General features: G+C 44.1%; 1 protein-coding gene across 1 annotated transcript in view; it reads right to left on the bottom strand.

The window, feature by feature from the left end:
• Nucleotides 1–18007, bottom strand: part of LOC126259449 (probable cytochrome P450 301a1, mitochondrial) — a 182611-nt gene that overhangs the window by 21455 nt on the left and 143149 nt on the right. Inside the window, exons 8-9 of the mRNA XM_049956268.1 lie at nucleotides 15678–15846; nucleotides 3980–4152 (exon numbers count right to left, since the gene is read on the bottom strand). Coding sequence (XP_049812225.1) covers nucleotides 3980–4152; nucleotides 15678–15846 — 342 coding nt within the window. The remainder of the gene's footprint in view (nucleotides 1–3979; nucleotides 4153–15677; nucleotides 15847–18007) is intronic.

The raw sequence follows: 18007 nt of genomic DNA, 5'->3' as shown, positions 1-18007 counted from the left end.
GGATTAAAGTCTAGGGAGAAGAAATGGAAGCTTCGAGGTTAACCAGCGTCATTGTAATCCTGTTATTGAGGATAAAGGACTTTGATAATCATTCGAATGAAATGGATAGAGCCCTGGAAACAGGTTATAACATGAACATCAACGGGTGATGGAATGTGGTCGAATTAAATCAGTGATACTGAGAGAATTAAGCTAGAACATGAGACACTAAAAGTATTGAATGAATTATACTATTTGGATATCAAAACAACTGCTAATGGCAGAAGATATTATATGAAGGCTGCTAATAAAAAGAAAAACATTTCTGAAAGAAGGGAAATTTGCTAACATCGAATATATAATTAAATGTTAGGAGGTTTATCTCTGAAGGTGTTTTTCTGGAATGTAGCCTGGTATGGAAGTGAAACGTGGACGATAAGTTGTTGAGACAAGAAGAAAATAGAGGCTTTGCAAATGTCGTGCTACAGAAGAATCTTGAAGATTAGGCGGGTAGGTCGAATAAGGAATGAGGAGGTAGTAGAGTTGCATACTATCAAAATTACGGTTCCGCAGTTTTGGTACAGTAAATGAATGACATAGTAAATGGTAGGATTAGCGGCAGTATTGGTAATCTTGGAAGGGAAACAAACGTAAATGAATGTGTAAAAGAGAAACAGGAAGTCGACGACTTCTCTTTATTTGTTTGATAATTAAAACCGCGTATCGTTCTGTCTAAAACCATCGTGTGTTTTTGTATCCTTACAGAATGTAAATTACATTTTATAAGTAAAAACAATAAGTTGATAATGTAACTCCTAAGCTTTTATACAACAAAAACTTACTTCTGATTCAAGTAAAGTTTTCGTGAATAACCATAAAATAATCTATATAATTATTGTTGTTATGTTGTACTCAATAGAATGTTCTTCTTTTTGATCAACGGCAAAGGTTTCCTGTTGTTGGTGATAAACGCGGAAGTTGTTCATGAGTAACAGAAACATGTTTTATATGAGCTTGACACAATGTGGAAGTCGTGATTGGTACACATATTTTTTGGGTCACATAAACCTTCTCTCCACGAGTATGGCGCCTCCACAGTTACGTCTTGACAACCCGCCTGTTATTACACATCCAGTGCGAGCGCCTGCGATGGTAAATGAGGGAACGGTGCTGATTAGTTTTTAATAATCCCATAGACGATCATGTAAGGGCGGTTTTTGACCAATTTATCGGTATCGCGGGTGCTCTTACCTCTCTAGATACACGTGTCACGGGAGCGTACCACGGGATAGTTCCATGCTGCTTTTACGATATTTCATAATTGATGTGCGCTAGCCGGCCGAAGTGGCCGTGCGGTTAAAGGCGCTGCAGTCTGGAACCGCAAGACCGCTACGGTCGCAGGTTCGAATCCTGCCTCGGGCATGGATGTTTGTGATGTCCTTAGGTTAGTTAGGTTTAACTAGTTCTAAGTTCTAGGGGACTAATGACCTCAGCAGTTGAGTGAACCATTTGATGTGCGCTACATAGCGAAAAATTGCTGAATGTGAACGCTGGGTCATCCCATGCTCTTTTTTGATCAGAACATGACTTGATTTTTTTGCACCTGATGATGCAGCTACAAGTATAATGTTGCGAAATCGGTCGTGCTTCTAAATAAGGTACTTATAGCTGAACCGGTTTTATGTTCAAAACGCATGTAGGATCTTTGCTGCCCAAGTCTATAGGGAAACTACCGTAGCCTTCGCTTAGCTACGACAGTCTACGGTAGTTTTACAACTTTAGAGGGTATTGTCACTGGAGTAAAAAAAAAAAAAAAAAAAAAGGCACAACCTGACCAAAACAAGGGATGCGTTCATAGGACATACACGGAGGAATCAAGAAACGTCAGTTTAGTAATGTAGGGAAGTTTGGGAAGTAAGAATTGGAGAGGGAGGCTGATGGATTAATACGATAAATAGGGTGAAAGATATGTAGGTTCCAGTAATTATACAGAGATGAAGAGGCTTGCACAGGATGCACTGGTGTGGCGATGTGTATCAAAACAGTCTTACGAATGAAGACCACAACAACAGCAGCGATGGAACAGAACTATGCACTTTTTTCTACTATTGTATCGAGGGTGTAAGTAAGACTTTCAGTTTTTTTATTTATCGTGGTTTTATCAGACCTCTTGCAGCGTGATTACGACTGCACAATTGTAGGATTTTTTATTACGAAAACCATTAAAACTAAATAACAGACGGTATTTATTCCCTGCCACCTGGTTCTCGATTAATAAGTCATTCATTATTCTAGGCATTCGAGGAATATTCGAATGCTGATTTAATATCCTAATGTTGATGGAGCTTGTGCATTAACGATGTGGTTGCCTTTAGTAGTGTGACGTCCCTTCCCTCCTTTTTCACTCGCCGGGGGGAGACACGACTCTTAACGGTGTTCGTCCCCGTCGGTATGACGTGGAACAGCACCTGTAACTCTCGTAAGAACACAGCTCCTCTCGTGGTTTAGAAATATTCTGTTATCTGTCCGCAACAGTCTTCTCATCTTCTGCGAACTGGTAAACTGCAATCGTTTGTTTTTATTTTTGTGCACGGTTAGTTCCGTGATGAAATAAAATCTCGATTCTTGATTTTATCATGACGGTCGCTTTTCACATCATACATAGCGAGGATGAAATTTTGCTAACTGCCGTTCCATTGCTATACCGTTGCTACGTCAAGTTATTAACAACGATTCGACGTAACTCCAGAGATAACTTATATTGGAATAAATGTTTTTTTAGTACCCCGTAATACTGTCCATTATTCATGTACTCACTTAGTCACTTCAAATATTTAAAGAGTCAATCAACTTATATTAATACACATTGTATTTTCCGTTTAATGAGTTAGGTGACACGTAAGATTTAGCTTTTTACTCAGATTTTATTGTTCTTACTGTAATTAATTGTTTGTCCCTAAAACACACGCACACAGATGTATCGTTCAAGATTAACTTCCGTTCAGTGCGCTTTTGTTCTACAATATATGGAACAAAAGCAAGCTGGTGCTTTTTATTTATTATTATAATGTTGTTCTACCAAGAACCGACGGAAGATTCTGTTAATCTGTTCAGTTCAGTAATCGTGACGCTGACGACAACTTTTGATTAATCGGCGTCCTTGTCTTTCTTCGTGTCGTCGTTTTATTGTGTCCTACTCAAAACTACGAATTGTTTTTCTGTCGTTGATCCATTGCTCTCAAGGTTTGTAACTGTTCATCAGTACGAAGGCTAAGTCCGAAAAACCAATATCACTCAATTGAAGTCTAACACTCGTCTTACTATACCGTCGCGTTGAGAACGGTAAAGACTAACTTTCATCAGTCGAATGACTGAGCAATACTTCAATCCCTACTTCACGAATTATCAAACTTCCAAAACTGAAACAATCTAATAGCGTTTGCGTCCAGACAACTATCGCCAAAGTACTCTAGACCGACTCAAGAGCAGCTAACTAACTGAACATTTCCATATCCGAGTTGCACTGTAGTCGCATTGAATTTCCTTTTCGATGCGGCTACACCTCTCTTCCATGGTAAATGTTATCTTTGACTGAATTACTTTCTTGGATTTAACCTTCGTTCATATGATTCTGAATTTATTCTATAGATGTTTGATAAAGAATCTGTGACAATCCTTTCCTTTTATCTCTCCTTTTTGTATGCTATTCTCAGTATTTGAATGATATAGGTGTTAATCAAAATATTACCAGAGTATATTTTATCATCAATAGTTGCCGTTACTGTCAAGATGACTCACTTCCCTACTTTAAGTTTCCACAAAGTTTGTTAATTAGGGTTTTCTGTCCTTCGGGCGTTACAGTAGCAAGACTCATCACAACCTGCAGAAAGCATATCCGCAGAAATGTTGCGAGCACTGTTACACCCGCTACAGACTGGACGCCACACACACACACAAACACACACACACACACACACACATTGCAAATCTGCGTGCTCACCTCATGGCCTCCTTGACGCAGGCTTTGAGGTACTTGCAGGCCTCCAACTTGTCGGCAGTGAGTGGCTGAGAGGGTGAGTCCGGGAGCTGCGCCCTCAGCTCCTGGTAGAGTTTCTCCTGGACCCTCTGGTTTTTGCTCAGGAAGTACATCGCCGTGGCAGCGGAGTTGGCCGTCTGGAAATTTCGAGTCTTATGGTTAGCCAACGTAAAGTCAAAGATACAAATAGATACATGAAAACAGTAGTGGATCTCAACACTTTGGGTCACACTACGTAGATACGGCAAACTCATAAGTGAAGGTAGATATTTGTAGCATCTATCAGTTACGGGGTGTGAATGTCGATAAAACTTGCAGTGGTAAAACAATATAGTAGTACAGAAATCAGTAAGTTAACGTAATTTACATTCATTCACTGGTCTCCCGTGAGATAATATTCTGGAGTAATTCCATTCTTATGCAAAAAAAGTATTCATTGCCAAAAAAAGGAATTAACATTTTTTGTAATGTTCACACACATACATCTTGTAGGGATCTCTTTAAACAACTGGCAATATTAACCACGATCTACAGTAGATTTACCCACTCATGAAATTTATTGTCAAGAATACAATGCAGTTTTGTAAGAGATAATCATCAGCAGAGTAATAGAAGAGAAAGTGATCTGCGCTTGCCTCTAATGAATCTAACTTTCGCCTAGGTAGGAGTACAGAGAAATCTTAAATAGAAATAATCTGCCAGTTGTACATACAGTGTGTCCCAGAAGGCTAATCTCTCGCAATGTTCCTTGCTATTCAGTCACCGTGACTAATGTGACTAATTGTAACAATAACCAGTGGAGAAGTCGGAGATGGCTGCAGAGTAGACAGGCCTTGTCTCCTATGAATGCGACGCTCTGTTGCCTTGGTGAATGACGGTTTCGGTCACGAGTTTCGGTCTGCATTTTATTTTATTTTTTTCCTGTATACCGAAAAACTTTGAGATTTTGGAGGGTCCCAGGAGAAAAATAAACTGCGAATAGAAACTCTTGTCTGAAACCGTTCCCCACCATGGCAACACAGCATCACATCCATAGGAGACAAGACTTTTCTACGCAGCAGCTAGCTCCATCTTCTCCACTGGCGAGTTTGGCAATCAGTCGCGATCACTGAATAACAAACAACACTGCGAGACGTTCCTCTTGTGCTTTGTCAGCACACACAGCCACGTTTGCTGCCGAAGGGGTGGCTTGGTGGCAATCGCTGGCGACTATAGCTTAAACGCTCTGTAGCGTCATTGGATGACGTTTCCAGACATGGGTTCCTATCATCTATTCGTTCCTCAAGATATCCTCTACAGCCCCTCGAAATTTGTTGGTATTGTTTTGTAGCACCCCGTATATATACACTCTAGATGCCCCAGCAACGTTTTGTTCAACTGATACACTCCTCGTCATAACGCTTATCATGAATATGATCTACAGAAAATTGAACGAAACTAATGGCCATGTTTGCTTCGGTGGTTGATTCGGGAGAGGGGACTAAACAGCGAGGTCATCGGTCCAATTTGGTTAAGGGAGGATGGGGAAGGAAGTCGGCCGTGGCCTTTCAAAAGAACAATCCAGATATTTGCCTGAAGCGATGTAGGGAAATCATGGAAAACGTAAATCAGGATGGCCGGACGCGGGTTTGAACTCGTCGTCCTCCCGCATGCGAGTCCAGTATGCTAACCATTGCACCACGTCGCTCGGTCAATGGCCATGTTAGATCTCTTCAGCCTACGGATAAAACAATCAGGAAACGATAACAGGCGCTGATAAGAGGAAAATACAATAACCTGAAGTTTGATGGTTTGGTGAAGTGCGGAGTCCTGATTGTTCCTAGGAGCTCTGTGAGCTCTTGGTAATATGTTCTAGACAGGAGATGTGGATGCGGCTAGGACTGGAGAGGATGTAATGTGAAAGAGGATATGTGATGAATATTGTGAAAGGTCAAGGTAGGGAGGAAGAGTATGTGAGTAGGAGGAGGCTGTAATGTTGGAGCAGTGCAGGGAAATGTTGTGCTGGAACCTTAAGTTGTGGTGTAATAAGTAGAAATGTTATATTTGACAGGGAGCTTAGGAATTAATTCATAGTCTGTCAAGGGAAGGTGGCTGAATCCACCTTGGGAAAGAACATGGAGTGCATGGAGAAGACAGCAATAGAGGCGTGACCGCAGCAGAGGGTTCTCAAGGAGAGCGTACAGTGGAGAGTCAAAATTAATTTGTAGAGGGTGGGAAAGATGGCATCTGATCAGATGTGCGAACCTTAGCTGCTGGTACAGGATGTGGGTGGTGGATTGTGAATGGGTATGGAAAGTGAAGCAGAGTCAATGATGTTCAAATAGTTGGAAGGTATAGGTTAGACTTGGGGGGGGGGGGGGGGGGGGATCCATATATCACTTGGACAGAAGAGCTCCTCGAGACGGCTGAGACTGTTGTCATGATTGTGGAATTAGGTTCTCATGTCCATTTACTTAGGAGTTTTAGTCTACTTTGATCTTTCCTTTAGATGGTTAGCTGGTAGAGGTCCCAGATAAACTTTTGATGGAGTGTTAGTCCACGTTAATTCAGCGTTTTAGTTTGGTGAATTGGTGATTTAACTAACACGAGAACTATAAGGGAAGTACCATCCACTAGGCTATAAATAAAATAGTTGAATAATTAAAGCAAATTTACTACTAAGATCTGAAGTTAAAGCCCTGTATTACTTCTCTACAAAAGCAACATTCATTTTCTCAAATTTGCTAGATCTATGAGTTGACAAATCTCCTGTGTATAAAACTGCAGAGTTTTCTGGGCAGAGTAATTAATGTATCACATTGGAATTCAAAGTTGATTGTTTTTCCATGTTTCATACAATCTAAACAACATTCATTTGGTGTCTCAGGCACTGTAGTCATAATACTAAAATGTAGACTTTCACGGCCGGAAATATCATGTCCATTATAATCATCCGGGCTGTTATGCCGTGGTCGGTTGATGAATTTTGTCTCAATTCCCAACGTTTCGTCTCCGACTGCGGGAGACATCTTCAAGGGGGTCCGTAGGTCGATGGAAGGTCCAACACACCCACTGGCTCGCTACTGACTGCCGCTAAATTCCGTGTCCGCGCGCTCCCGCGCCGCGGCGTGACGTCTCGTGTTTTGAAAACGTCAGTGCAATTGGCCGCTGTTCGTCGCCGTCGATCGCTGTTGCCATCACCCAGTAGTGGACGGGTGGTACACATCTTCTTTAACACCGGCATCCATATTCCGTTTAATTTCACGCCCTCATCCTTTCGGTTGAAATTGTTTGGGTGTTCGGCGATTTCGATTGCCTCCCTGTAGAGCCTTTCGTAGTATCCGCTTGTGGCCGCTAGTACTTGCGTCTCCTCGAAACGAATATTGTGGTTCCCTGGCTGGAAAGCATGCTCCGCAACAGCTGATCGTTCCGTATCTCCTCTTCTACAATTTCCCTTGTGCTCTTCCAAACGTTTAGAAACAGTTCTTTTAGTGGTACCTACATAAACATCACAACAGCTGCATGGGATCCTATACACTCCAGCTTTTTCCAAAGGTTTGCGAGCGTCCTTGGCAGGCTTAAGGTATTCCTGTATCTCCCTGGTGGGCTTGTAAATTACGGGAATATTCCGCTTCGTCAAGATCCTCCCTATTCTTTCCGTTACATTTTTAACAAACGGCAGGAAAACCTTAGATTTTGCAGTAGCCTGTACGTCAGTATGATTTCTGCGTGGCTGCTCAACGCACGTTTTATTTCGGCGGACGAATATCCGTTCTTCATTAGTGCATTGTGGAGAAGTTCCATCTCAGCGTCGAGCAACTCAGGTTCACAAATATTTCTAGCTCTGTCCGCTAACGTCTTGATAATACCCCGCTTCTGTCGTGGGTGGTGGTTCGAATCCCGGTGCAAATAACGGTCCGTGTGGGTGGGTTGCGGTATACTGAGTGACCCAAACTACCATTTTCGTTTCTAAAAACAAGCACATCGAGGAAATGTAATTTGCCGTCTACCTCCTCCTCCATTGTAAACTGAATTCTCGAATTTATACTGTTCAGATGTTCGTGGAACCGGCTTAGTTCCTCCCTACCATGTCTCCACAGCACAAACGTGTCATCCACGTATCGGAACCATACATTAGGTTTTTTGCTGGCAGTACCTAAGGCCTGTTCTTCGAATTTCTCCATAAAGAAGTTTGCAATTACGGGACTTAGGGGGCTTCCCATAGCCACGCCATCCGTTTGCTCATAAAAATGTTCATTCCACTTGAAGTATGTGGTCGTCAAACAACACTTAAACAGTTCTGAAATATCGGCAGGAAAAGTTAGATCCAGCTGTTCCAATACATCATTAAGTGTAACCATGGTAAACAGCGATACCATATCGAAGCTGACCAATATGTCCTCCGGCTGGACCACTATGCCATTCAATCTGCTGATGAAATGTGTCGAATTCTTTATATAAGAGTCCGAACGGCCCACATGTGGTTTCAACAGCGTATTCAAAAACTTGGCTAACGAGTAGGTGGGCGAACCAATGGACTTAGTATCGGTCTTAACGGCACATTTTCTTTATGAGTTTTGGGCAATCCATAAAGCCTCGGTGGTAGCGCAACCGAATTGCAGAGACCTCTCTGCACACTCTCTTCAATGGAGGACTTCTTTATTAACCGCGACACAGTTCTGAGAACGTTGTTAGTGGGGTCCTTATTCAGCTTCCTATATGCTTGCGGATCCAGTAGATCAGTAATTTTACTCTGATAGTCGGCCACATCCATAACCACTGTTGCGCTTCCTTTGTCAGCTGGGAGAACCAAAATACTATCGTCTTCATTCAGGAGTTTTAAAGCTCTTCTCACACCCACAATTATATTACTTTTCGGCGGTTTTGCATTGGCTAATATTCTCACGGCATAACAGCCCGGATAATTATAATGGACTGTAGTCATAAGTTTTACAGCTGACAGCCTAAAGAATTTGGTTGTAGCTTCTTATGTTTTTCCAGTGCCGATGATGATTTAAGCCTTCCCAGGTTTTCAGCTAGGTCTCTCGTCCGGTTTCATCAGGCACTGCTGATGCACAGGCCTGTCGCCAGATGTGCTCATGCCTTTATGCCTGCTGTCCAGCTCCCTCAACTGTCCCCTGTGGTCCAGCTGGCGATGCTCTTATACTGCAGATGTATGTAATAGTTACAGTTTGATGCATCGCAGTAACAAAAGGTTTGACTGGGCGTCTCTTGTTTGAGGATCAGAGAGGGAATAACAAGTGAGCAATGTCTGAAAGATATTTGTATAAGCTTTAGACTTTTGTAGTAAATGAACTTGATTTTACAAATAGCTAATAAGCGTCAATAGCAGCCGTTGTTTGGTAACCACACCATTTCACGGTTGGGCGACAGTGAATTTGGGAGATACTAATTTACATCTATTGGTCACCTATAATCCGATCAAAATCACTTGCTAGTTGACGTCCGTTACTGGCCGCTACAATGTTGCCACATGCACTAACGCTCAGTTAAAGGCGACACGTAAACGCGACGATTCACTTCACTTGTCCTCAAGTGCTGTTACATGTAATGCGGGGTAGTGTTGGAAGTGGCTGCCGTCAATACGATCGGAACGTCAGATTCCCTGTCTACGTGTGGCATTATTGGTCAGCGACTGAACTGCGACAGGCCACGCGTTTCTTAGCCTTGAGTCTACACTCACGTCCTAAGCTAATCACAAGCTCGTGATGTGCGATGTAACCGAGAAAACGGCGGTCAACAACCTGAGGCACAACTATTAATCACGCTCATTTCGTTCACGGTGGTTATATGTGACCCCAGCGAGCGAACTCAAGACAGAAAAATCTCAGTTTCTGCGCTAAAAGCGAACTGTCAATTCTCACTTTCATTGGTTACTTGGAAGTATCCTCACAGTGGCTACACGGGTTGATGCTATACCAGCCAATGAGCAGACTTGGTTCGCACTCAGTTGCACGCTATAGGAGACACAGGCACACTTCAAACAGAAAAGGATGATAGCAACAAAAAACTAAGAGTAAATAAAAGAAGTCAATAACATTATAGAAATGGTACGACAAGGAATAAATATTAAACAGAAATCACATTTGAACCAACTAACTGAAGAAAATTAATAAGTATTTTCATAAAGATAAAAATAAAAAAGTTTTATTTTCTGTCTAGATTCGAGCCCACGACCGTCTGCATGACACTAGTTTTACTTTCCCACTACATATATGAGTACAGCGTTATATTTTTTTCTCTACTGCTCGAGCAGCAACGACGATCGGCTGTCTTTGAAATGTTCGGTCTCATGTAAAGTCGTATGAAACTTATTTACAGTAGACCGATTTCTGTGATGTTAGTAATAGTTCAGCATGTGACAGAACCGCGCCTTGAGCTAAACGATCCCAGTAGTGTTCGGTTAGTGCAGTGTATGCAAATTGTGTGTGTGTGTGTGTGTGTGTGTGTGTGTGTGTGTGTGTGTGTGTGTGTGTTGTTTTTGGTGTGGCTATCGTGTCTGATGAAATGCGAAATAAAAGGGCCCAGCCCAGGGTTCGAGAACCAAACACATCAAGAAAGAGTTCCTGGCAAGAAATTAGAAGTTAGCTGACGTTTTAATGTGGCAGTTCGGCAACAGGGAACAGTTTGGAAGTGATGTTTAGCGCTCTGATTGGAGGAAGCCAGATTCAGTGCGTGAACTGCCAATCAGAAAATAATTCTAATCATACTACAGCTTGTCGGTAAGCGTTATTGGAGTACAAGGGATGGTACTAAAATTGTAATTATCACTTAGCGAAAATCAAGCTGCTACACTGGTGGGGAAAAAACATCGAAACAGCAAGATGGAGATGTGCAACACAAACGAAAGTTAGTGAGCGTGTTTCTACAACTGATGGTCTCTATTCAAATTTCGCAGCAGTCGTATAAGAGTGGCGCTAAATATACGGTGTAACGGTCATGGTCGTAAGAAATCTGAATTGTAACGTCCACTGTTCGAAGTGCCGTCAATGCGAACAAGAGGTGACCGAGACGTGTAACCAATGGCACTCCATAGCATCACGCCAGGTGATACTCCAGTATGGCGATGACTAATACACGCTTCCAACGTGTGTTCACCGCGATGTCGCCAAACAGGGGTGGGACCATCATGATGCTGTAAACAGAACCTGGAGTCATCAGAAAAAATGACGTTTTGCCATTCGTGCACCCAGGTTCGTAGTTGAGTACACCATCGCAGGCGCTCCTGTCTGTGATGCAGCGTCAAGGGTAACCGCAGCCATGCTCTCCGAGCTGATAGTCCACGCTACTGCAAACGTCGTCCAACTGTTCGTGTAGATGGTTGTTGTCTTGGAAACGTTCCCATCCGTTGACTCAGGGATCGAGACGTGGATGCACGATCCGTTACAGCCATTCGGATAAGATGCCTGTCATCTCGACTGCTGGTGATATGAAGCCGTTGGGATCCAGCAAGGCGTTCCGTATTACCCTCCTGAACCCACCGATTCCATATTCTGCTAACAGTCATTGAATCTCGACCAACGCGAGCAGCAATGTCGCGATACGATAAACCGCACTCGCGATAGTCTACAATCAGACCTCTATCAAAGTCGGAAACGTGATGGTACACATTTCTCCTCCTTACACGAGGCATCACAACAACGTTTCACCAGGAAACGCCAGTCAACTGCTGTTTTTGTATGAGAAATCGGTTGGAAACTTTCCTCATGTCAGCACGTTGTAGGTTTTGCCACCGGCGGCAACCTTGTGTGAATGCTCTGAAAAGCTAATCATTTGCATATCACAGCATCTTCTTCCTGTCGGTTAAATTTCGCGCCTGTAGCACGTCATCTTCGTGGTGTAGCAATTTTAATGGCCAGTAGTGTACAATGGCTTATGTCGCACTTACATTAACCTGCGATCTTGCAATGTTAATCACTTGAATATGACAGCTAGGCAAATGTATTACCGAAATTTCATTAATCTGCATTAATTATTTTTTTTGTGCTGCGGTTTTTTATCTCGTCCGTGTATTACGAAACTTGGTGATGGTATTAGTTCTCTGCTACACACTGACCCTTCAGTGCAACACATTTTCCCCAACGATGCATGACTTGATAGTGACCTCGGTTATAGAAGTCCGCAGTTTGGCTGTTCAGCAAACGTAGCTCCTCAAAAACCGTCTTCGTCATGCTGAAGATGCAAGCCGTGCAACGATTTCTTCATCAGTAGGAACAGGAGTAACAGGCTATGTGCCATGTCAGAAAAATATAGGTGTGAGAAAAAATTTGATAGTCCAAAGGAACAGCGTGTTTGACTGCATCTTGCACACAGCGTGTGGGGATGATGTGGAGTATATCACCCTCTTGGATGGGTGCCCAGGGAGCTTTACCTTGACTGCTCGCCGTAAGCTCGTCAGGAGATTTCGGTAATATGCACAGTTTACCTCTTAAGAGCATAATCCGGACGCATCACACCGCAGTAGTCCCAAAAAAAAGCATCACTGTTCCCGATGGCGGTTGGATCCTTGCAATTTTCGGCAGTGGTGAATCCAAATGTTTACATGACCGCTTTCCTCCATTGTTTGGATTCAGGGTAACGTATCCAGCACTCACCCACGGTGATTCAGTGGCGAACGAAGTATTCTGGATTTATCAGAATGAGATTTTCACTCTGCAGCGGAGTGTGCGCTGATATGAAACTTCCTGGCAGATTAAAACTGTGTGCCCGACCGAGACTCGAACTCGGGACATTTGCCTTTCGCGGGAAAGTGCTCTACCATCTGAGCTACCGAAGCACGACTCACGCCCGGTCTCACAGCTTTACTTCTACAAGTATCTCGTCTCCTACCTTCCAAACTTTACAGAAGCTCTCCTGCGAACCTTGCAGAACTAGCACTCCTGAAAGAAAGGATATTACGGAGACATGGCTTAGCCACAGCCTGGGGGATGTTTCCAGAATGAGATTTTCACTCTGCAGCGGAGTGTGCGCTGATATGAAACTTCCTGGCAGATTAAAACTGTGAGCCGGACCGAGACTCGAACTCGGGACCTTTGCCTTTCGCGGGAAAGTGCTCTACCATCTGAGCTACCGAAGCACGACTCACGCCCGGTCTCACAGCTTTACTTCTGCAAGTATCTCGTCTCCTACCTTCCAAACTTTACAGAAGCTCTCCTGCGAACCTTGCAGAACTAGCACTCCTGAAAGAAAGGATATTGCGGAGACATGGCTTGGCCACAGCCTGGGGGATGTTTCCAGAATGAGATTTTCACTCTGCAGCGGAGTGTGCGCTGATATGTGATTTGTGATATGTGATATGTGATTTATTCTGGATTTACCTGAGATACGTGCAACATTTCCGCTGTTGCCTCGATTCGGGAATATTTTTGAATACCTGTCAGCAGCAGTGTAGAAGCATCACGCGGCGAAGTTGTCGTGTTGAAAATGTCTCACAAGATGAAAACTCATCTATGTCTAAAATCCACTTTTCCCACTATCGCCTCGATTCTGGTGTATCTGTCTTCGTGCACTAAGGCCTACGATTCTCTTGCAGTTCTTGGCTCCACACTGACAGATAGTTCGCCGTTTCTTTCTCCATGTAGACTTGTTTGACCACACTGCAAACATCTACGCCACCTAACTACTGCGCCTTATAATGGTACATTGTTGCCGTACCTTTCACGAACTCATCATCGATAGACGTTTTGTTACCTTGTAAAACGTGGAAATCAGGTTACCACATGGTGCCCCGCGTTATCAATGGAACAGGCCATTTGGTTTCGCTCCTCTAGCCGTGTCCTACGGTACTGTGGCATGGGAAAGTGATAACTGAAAATCCTTACTAACTCACTGCGATTATTAAGTGATATAGTGACATCATCTGAGTAATGATAGCGCACAGCAAAACAAGAAAGGTAAAAACTAAAGGGGAATGCTCTCTTATGCAAGACATCGTTTTATAGCTTTCATATTACCTAAATACACTGAGGCGCCAAAGAAACTGGTACACGCATGCGTATTCAAATACAAAGATGTGTGAACGGGCACAATACGGAGCTGCGGTCGGCAACGCCTATGTAGGACATCAAGTATCTGGCGCAGTTGTTAGATCGGTTAATGATGCTCCATTGGCAGGTTATCATGATTTAAGTGAGTTTGAACGTTGTGTTATAGTCGGCGCACGAGCGAGGCGACACGGCATCTCTGAGGTAGCGATGAAGTGGAGATTTTCCTGTACGAGCATTTCACGAGTGTACCGTGAATATCAGGAATCCGGTAAAACATCAAATCTCCGGCAGGCCTACTGCCGGAAAAAGATCCTGCAAGAACGGGACCAACGACGACTGAAGAGAATCGTTCAACGTGACAGAAGCCCAACCCATCCGCAAATTGCTGCAGATTTCAATGCTGGGCAATCAACAAGTGTCAGTGTGCGAATCATTCAACAAAATATCATAGATTTGTGCTGTCGGAGGCGAAAGCCCACTCCTGTACCCTTGATGACTGCACGACACGAATCTTTACGCCTCGCATTGGCCCTTCAACACTGACATTGGACTGTTGATGGCTGGACACATGTTGCCTGGTCGCAAGAGCCTCGTTTCAAATTGTATTGAGCGGATGGACGTGTGCGGATGTAGAGACAATCTCATGATTTCATGGAACCTGCATGTCAGCAGAGCACTGCTCAAGCTGATGGAGGCTCTGTAATAGTGTGAGGCGTGTGCATTTGGAGCGATATGGGACCTCTTATACGCCTACATACGACTCTGACAAGTGGTACGTACGTAAGCATCCTGTGTGATCACTTGCATCCATTCATGTCCATTGTTCATTCCGACGAAATTGGACGATTTCAGCAGGACAAAGCGACAATCCACACGTCCATAATTGCTACACAATGGCTCCAGGAACACTCTTTTGGGTTTAAACAACCCCGAGACATGAACATTATTGAGCAAATCTGAGATGCCTTGGAACGTGCTGTTCAGAAGAGATCACCTCCTCGTACTCTTACGGATTTATGGACAGCCCTGCAGGCTTCATGGTGTCAATTCCCTCCAGCACTACTTCAGACATTAGTCGAGTTCATTCCAATTCGTGTTGCGGCGTGCACGCGGGAGCCCTACACCGTATTAGGCAAGTGTACCAGTATCAAATGGTTCAAATGGCTCTGAGCACTATGGGACTTAACATCTTAGGTCATCAGTCCCCTACAACTTAGAACTACTTAAACCTAACTAACCTAAGGACATCACACACATCCATGCCCGAGGCAGGATTCGAGCCTGCGACTGTAGCACTCCCGCGGTTCCGGACTGCAGCGCCTAGAACCGCACGGCCACCGCTGCCGGTGTACCAGTATCTTTGGCTCTTCAGTGTATCAGCACCTATGTGCTATCTTCAGTGGGTTATTTATTTTCTTTCCTGCATGATGCTATTGGTTGTGCATATTGGGAGTTTTATATCTACTATAAATTTGACAGGTTGCCATGGTGTTTTTGACGTGTATGTTGTTATTATTATAATAATGATTATTATTATTGTTATTGTTATTATTTAAAAACTTTTGTAGCTGTAATTTCTTGCAGTCACACACGAGTTTGATAAAATTTATCACCAAAGCACAAGGAAATTTCAAACGCCCAGACAGGGGTGCACAGGTAGTGATGTCAGACTGTACCGTGTCGATGCCGGCTCCCATCATGTCCAGGGCCATCACGATGGCGATGCGCGGGTCGTCGTTGGAGAGTAGCAACCTCTCCAGCACGCTGAGTTCTCCAGCTGACACTTGTTCTGCTCCTCGCTTCTTCATTCGGTCCATCGCCTCGTTGATGTGTTTCATTGCCACGCTGCAGATGAAGACACAGGCTCTAAATTGGTGCCCGCACACAATGACAAAGCCCGTACTTCGATGCCCACAATACAACACGGCTAACTATGAGATGGTGCATGATAATAATAATGAGCGTATGGCATTGGTGGCCGGGAGACCCCTCGAGGGGCGGTTCGGCCGCCGCTCCACAAGTTCTTTAACGCCACTACGGCGACTTCGAGTGAATGAGGATGAAATGATTATGAAAGACACACAACACCCAGTCATCTCGAGGCAGAGAAAATCCCTGACCCCTCCGGGAATCGAACGCGGGACCCCGCGTGCGGGAAGCGAGAACGCCACCGCAAGACTACGAGCCGCGGACAGATGGTGCATAATACACAACAACACAGGATGTATTTGCCCACCACGCAGAAAAACAGTCTGTAAGTCAACGCCCACCAGACGACGACACAAACTGTAAGATGACACCCATTACACAATGACAAAAGCTGTAAGTTTGCACCCAGGACACAATGACACAGGCTGTAGCTTAACTTTTACTACACAACAACACAGCCTGTAAGTTAATGCCCACTGCACAATAACACAGGCTGTAATCTGACCCCTTATTCGCAGCAACATGGGCTATCATTTAATGGTCGTTACACAACAACACAGGCTGTAAGTTGACATCCACTACTCAATGAAACAGGCTCTAAGCCAACTACACAGGGACACAGACTGCAACCTCATAGCCACAAGACACCAACACACGTTGTATATTAACACTCACTACAGAATGACAAATGGTGCAAGTTGACTCTCACCACATAATGACGCAGATAAGCTGACACTAGACAATGACAGGCTAAAAGTTAACAACCATCATTCAACAACACAGACTGCATGTTAGCACTCACTACACAACAACACAGGTTGTAAGCTTACACACACTACACTGCGACACAGGTCTTAAGCTGACACCCACTATGCATTGACACAGATCAAAACTGGACACCTGCTACACAACAACATAGGTTGCAAGTCGACACTCACTACACAACAACACAAGCTGTAAGCTGACACTCACCATACTGACATATGTTTTGCGTCGGCACGCATTACACCATGACACAGATGCTAGATGACGCCCACTACCAACTGACATAGACTGTAAGCCGACTTCGACTACAAAGTGACACAGGTCGTAAGTTGGCGTCTGCTAAATGACGACACAGGATGCAAGATGATGCCTACAGCCCACTGACACAAGCTGTAAGCTAATGCCTACCACACGACTTATGTCTTCAAGTAACGCATTCTACACAGCAACGCAAGCTATTAGTTCACACCCACTACACAACGAAACCAGTTGTAAGTGGTGCCCATTATACAACAGGACAGAACACCACACAGGGACACAGGCAGTAGGTCAGTGTCCACTACACAATTTCACAGCTGTAAGTTGACGACCTGTGTATAGTGACACAGCCTGTAAGTTGACATCCACTACAGAACAAGATAGAACACACATTGTAAGCTGACTCCCACTACACATTGACACTGTCTGTAAGCTGCACAGGACGTGGGCTGTAATCTGACACCCCTCTCACAGTGACACAGAGTGGAAATTGATAGCCATTGCACCACAACACAGCCTGTCAGTTGATGCCTACCACAGAGTGACACAGGCTGTAAGCTGACGGCTTCTAGACAGCAAAAAAGGCTATAAACCGGCGTCCACTACACTACAACACTGGGTGTAAATTGGAGGCCCCTACACAGCTCCAGATGTAAATTAACATCATTCACACAACGACACTGGTTGTAGTTTGCACCCACTACACAACGACACAAATCATAGGCTGGTGCCCACTACACAGTAAAATGGAAATGCCGTGTGGCTAGGGCCTCCCGTCGGGTAGACCGTTCGCCTGGTGCAAGTCTTAGAAGTTGACGCCACTTCGTCGACTTGCGTGTCGACGAGGATGAAATGATGTTGATAAGGACAACACAACACCCGGTCCCTGAGCGGAGAAAATCTCCGACCCAGGCAGTGACAGAGACTGTATGTTGATACCCATTACACAACAACAAAGCTGACACCTACTACACAGTGACACAGGCTGTAAGCTGACACTCACTAGAGAATAACACAGGCTCTAAGATGACACACACCATGCAGCGACAGTAGG

This window comes from Schistocerca nitens, chromosome 5 (assembly GCF_023898315.1).
Source record: "Schistocerca nitens isolate TAMUIC-IGC-003100 chromosome 5, iqSchNite1.1, whole genome shotgun sequence".
Lineage (NCBI taxonomy): Eukaryota > Metazoa > Arthropoda > Insecta > Orthoptera > Acrididae > Schistocerca > Schistocerca nitens.
This window is presented reverse-complemented; position numbering and strand designations above follow the sequence as displayed.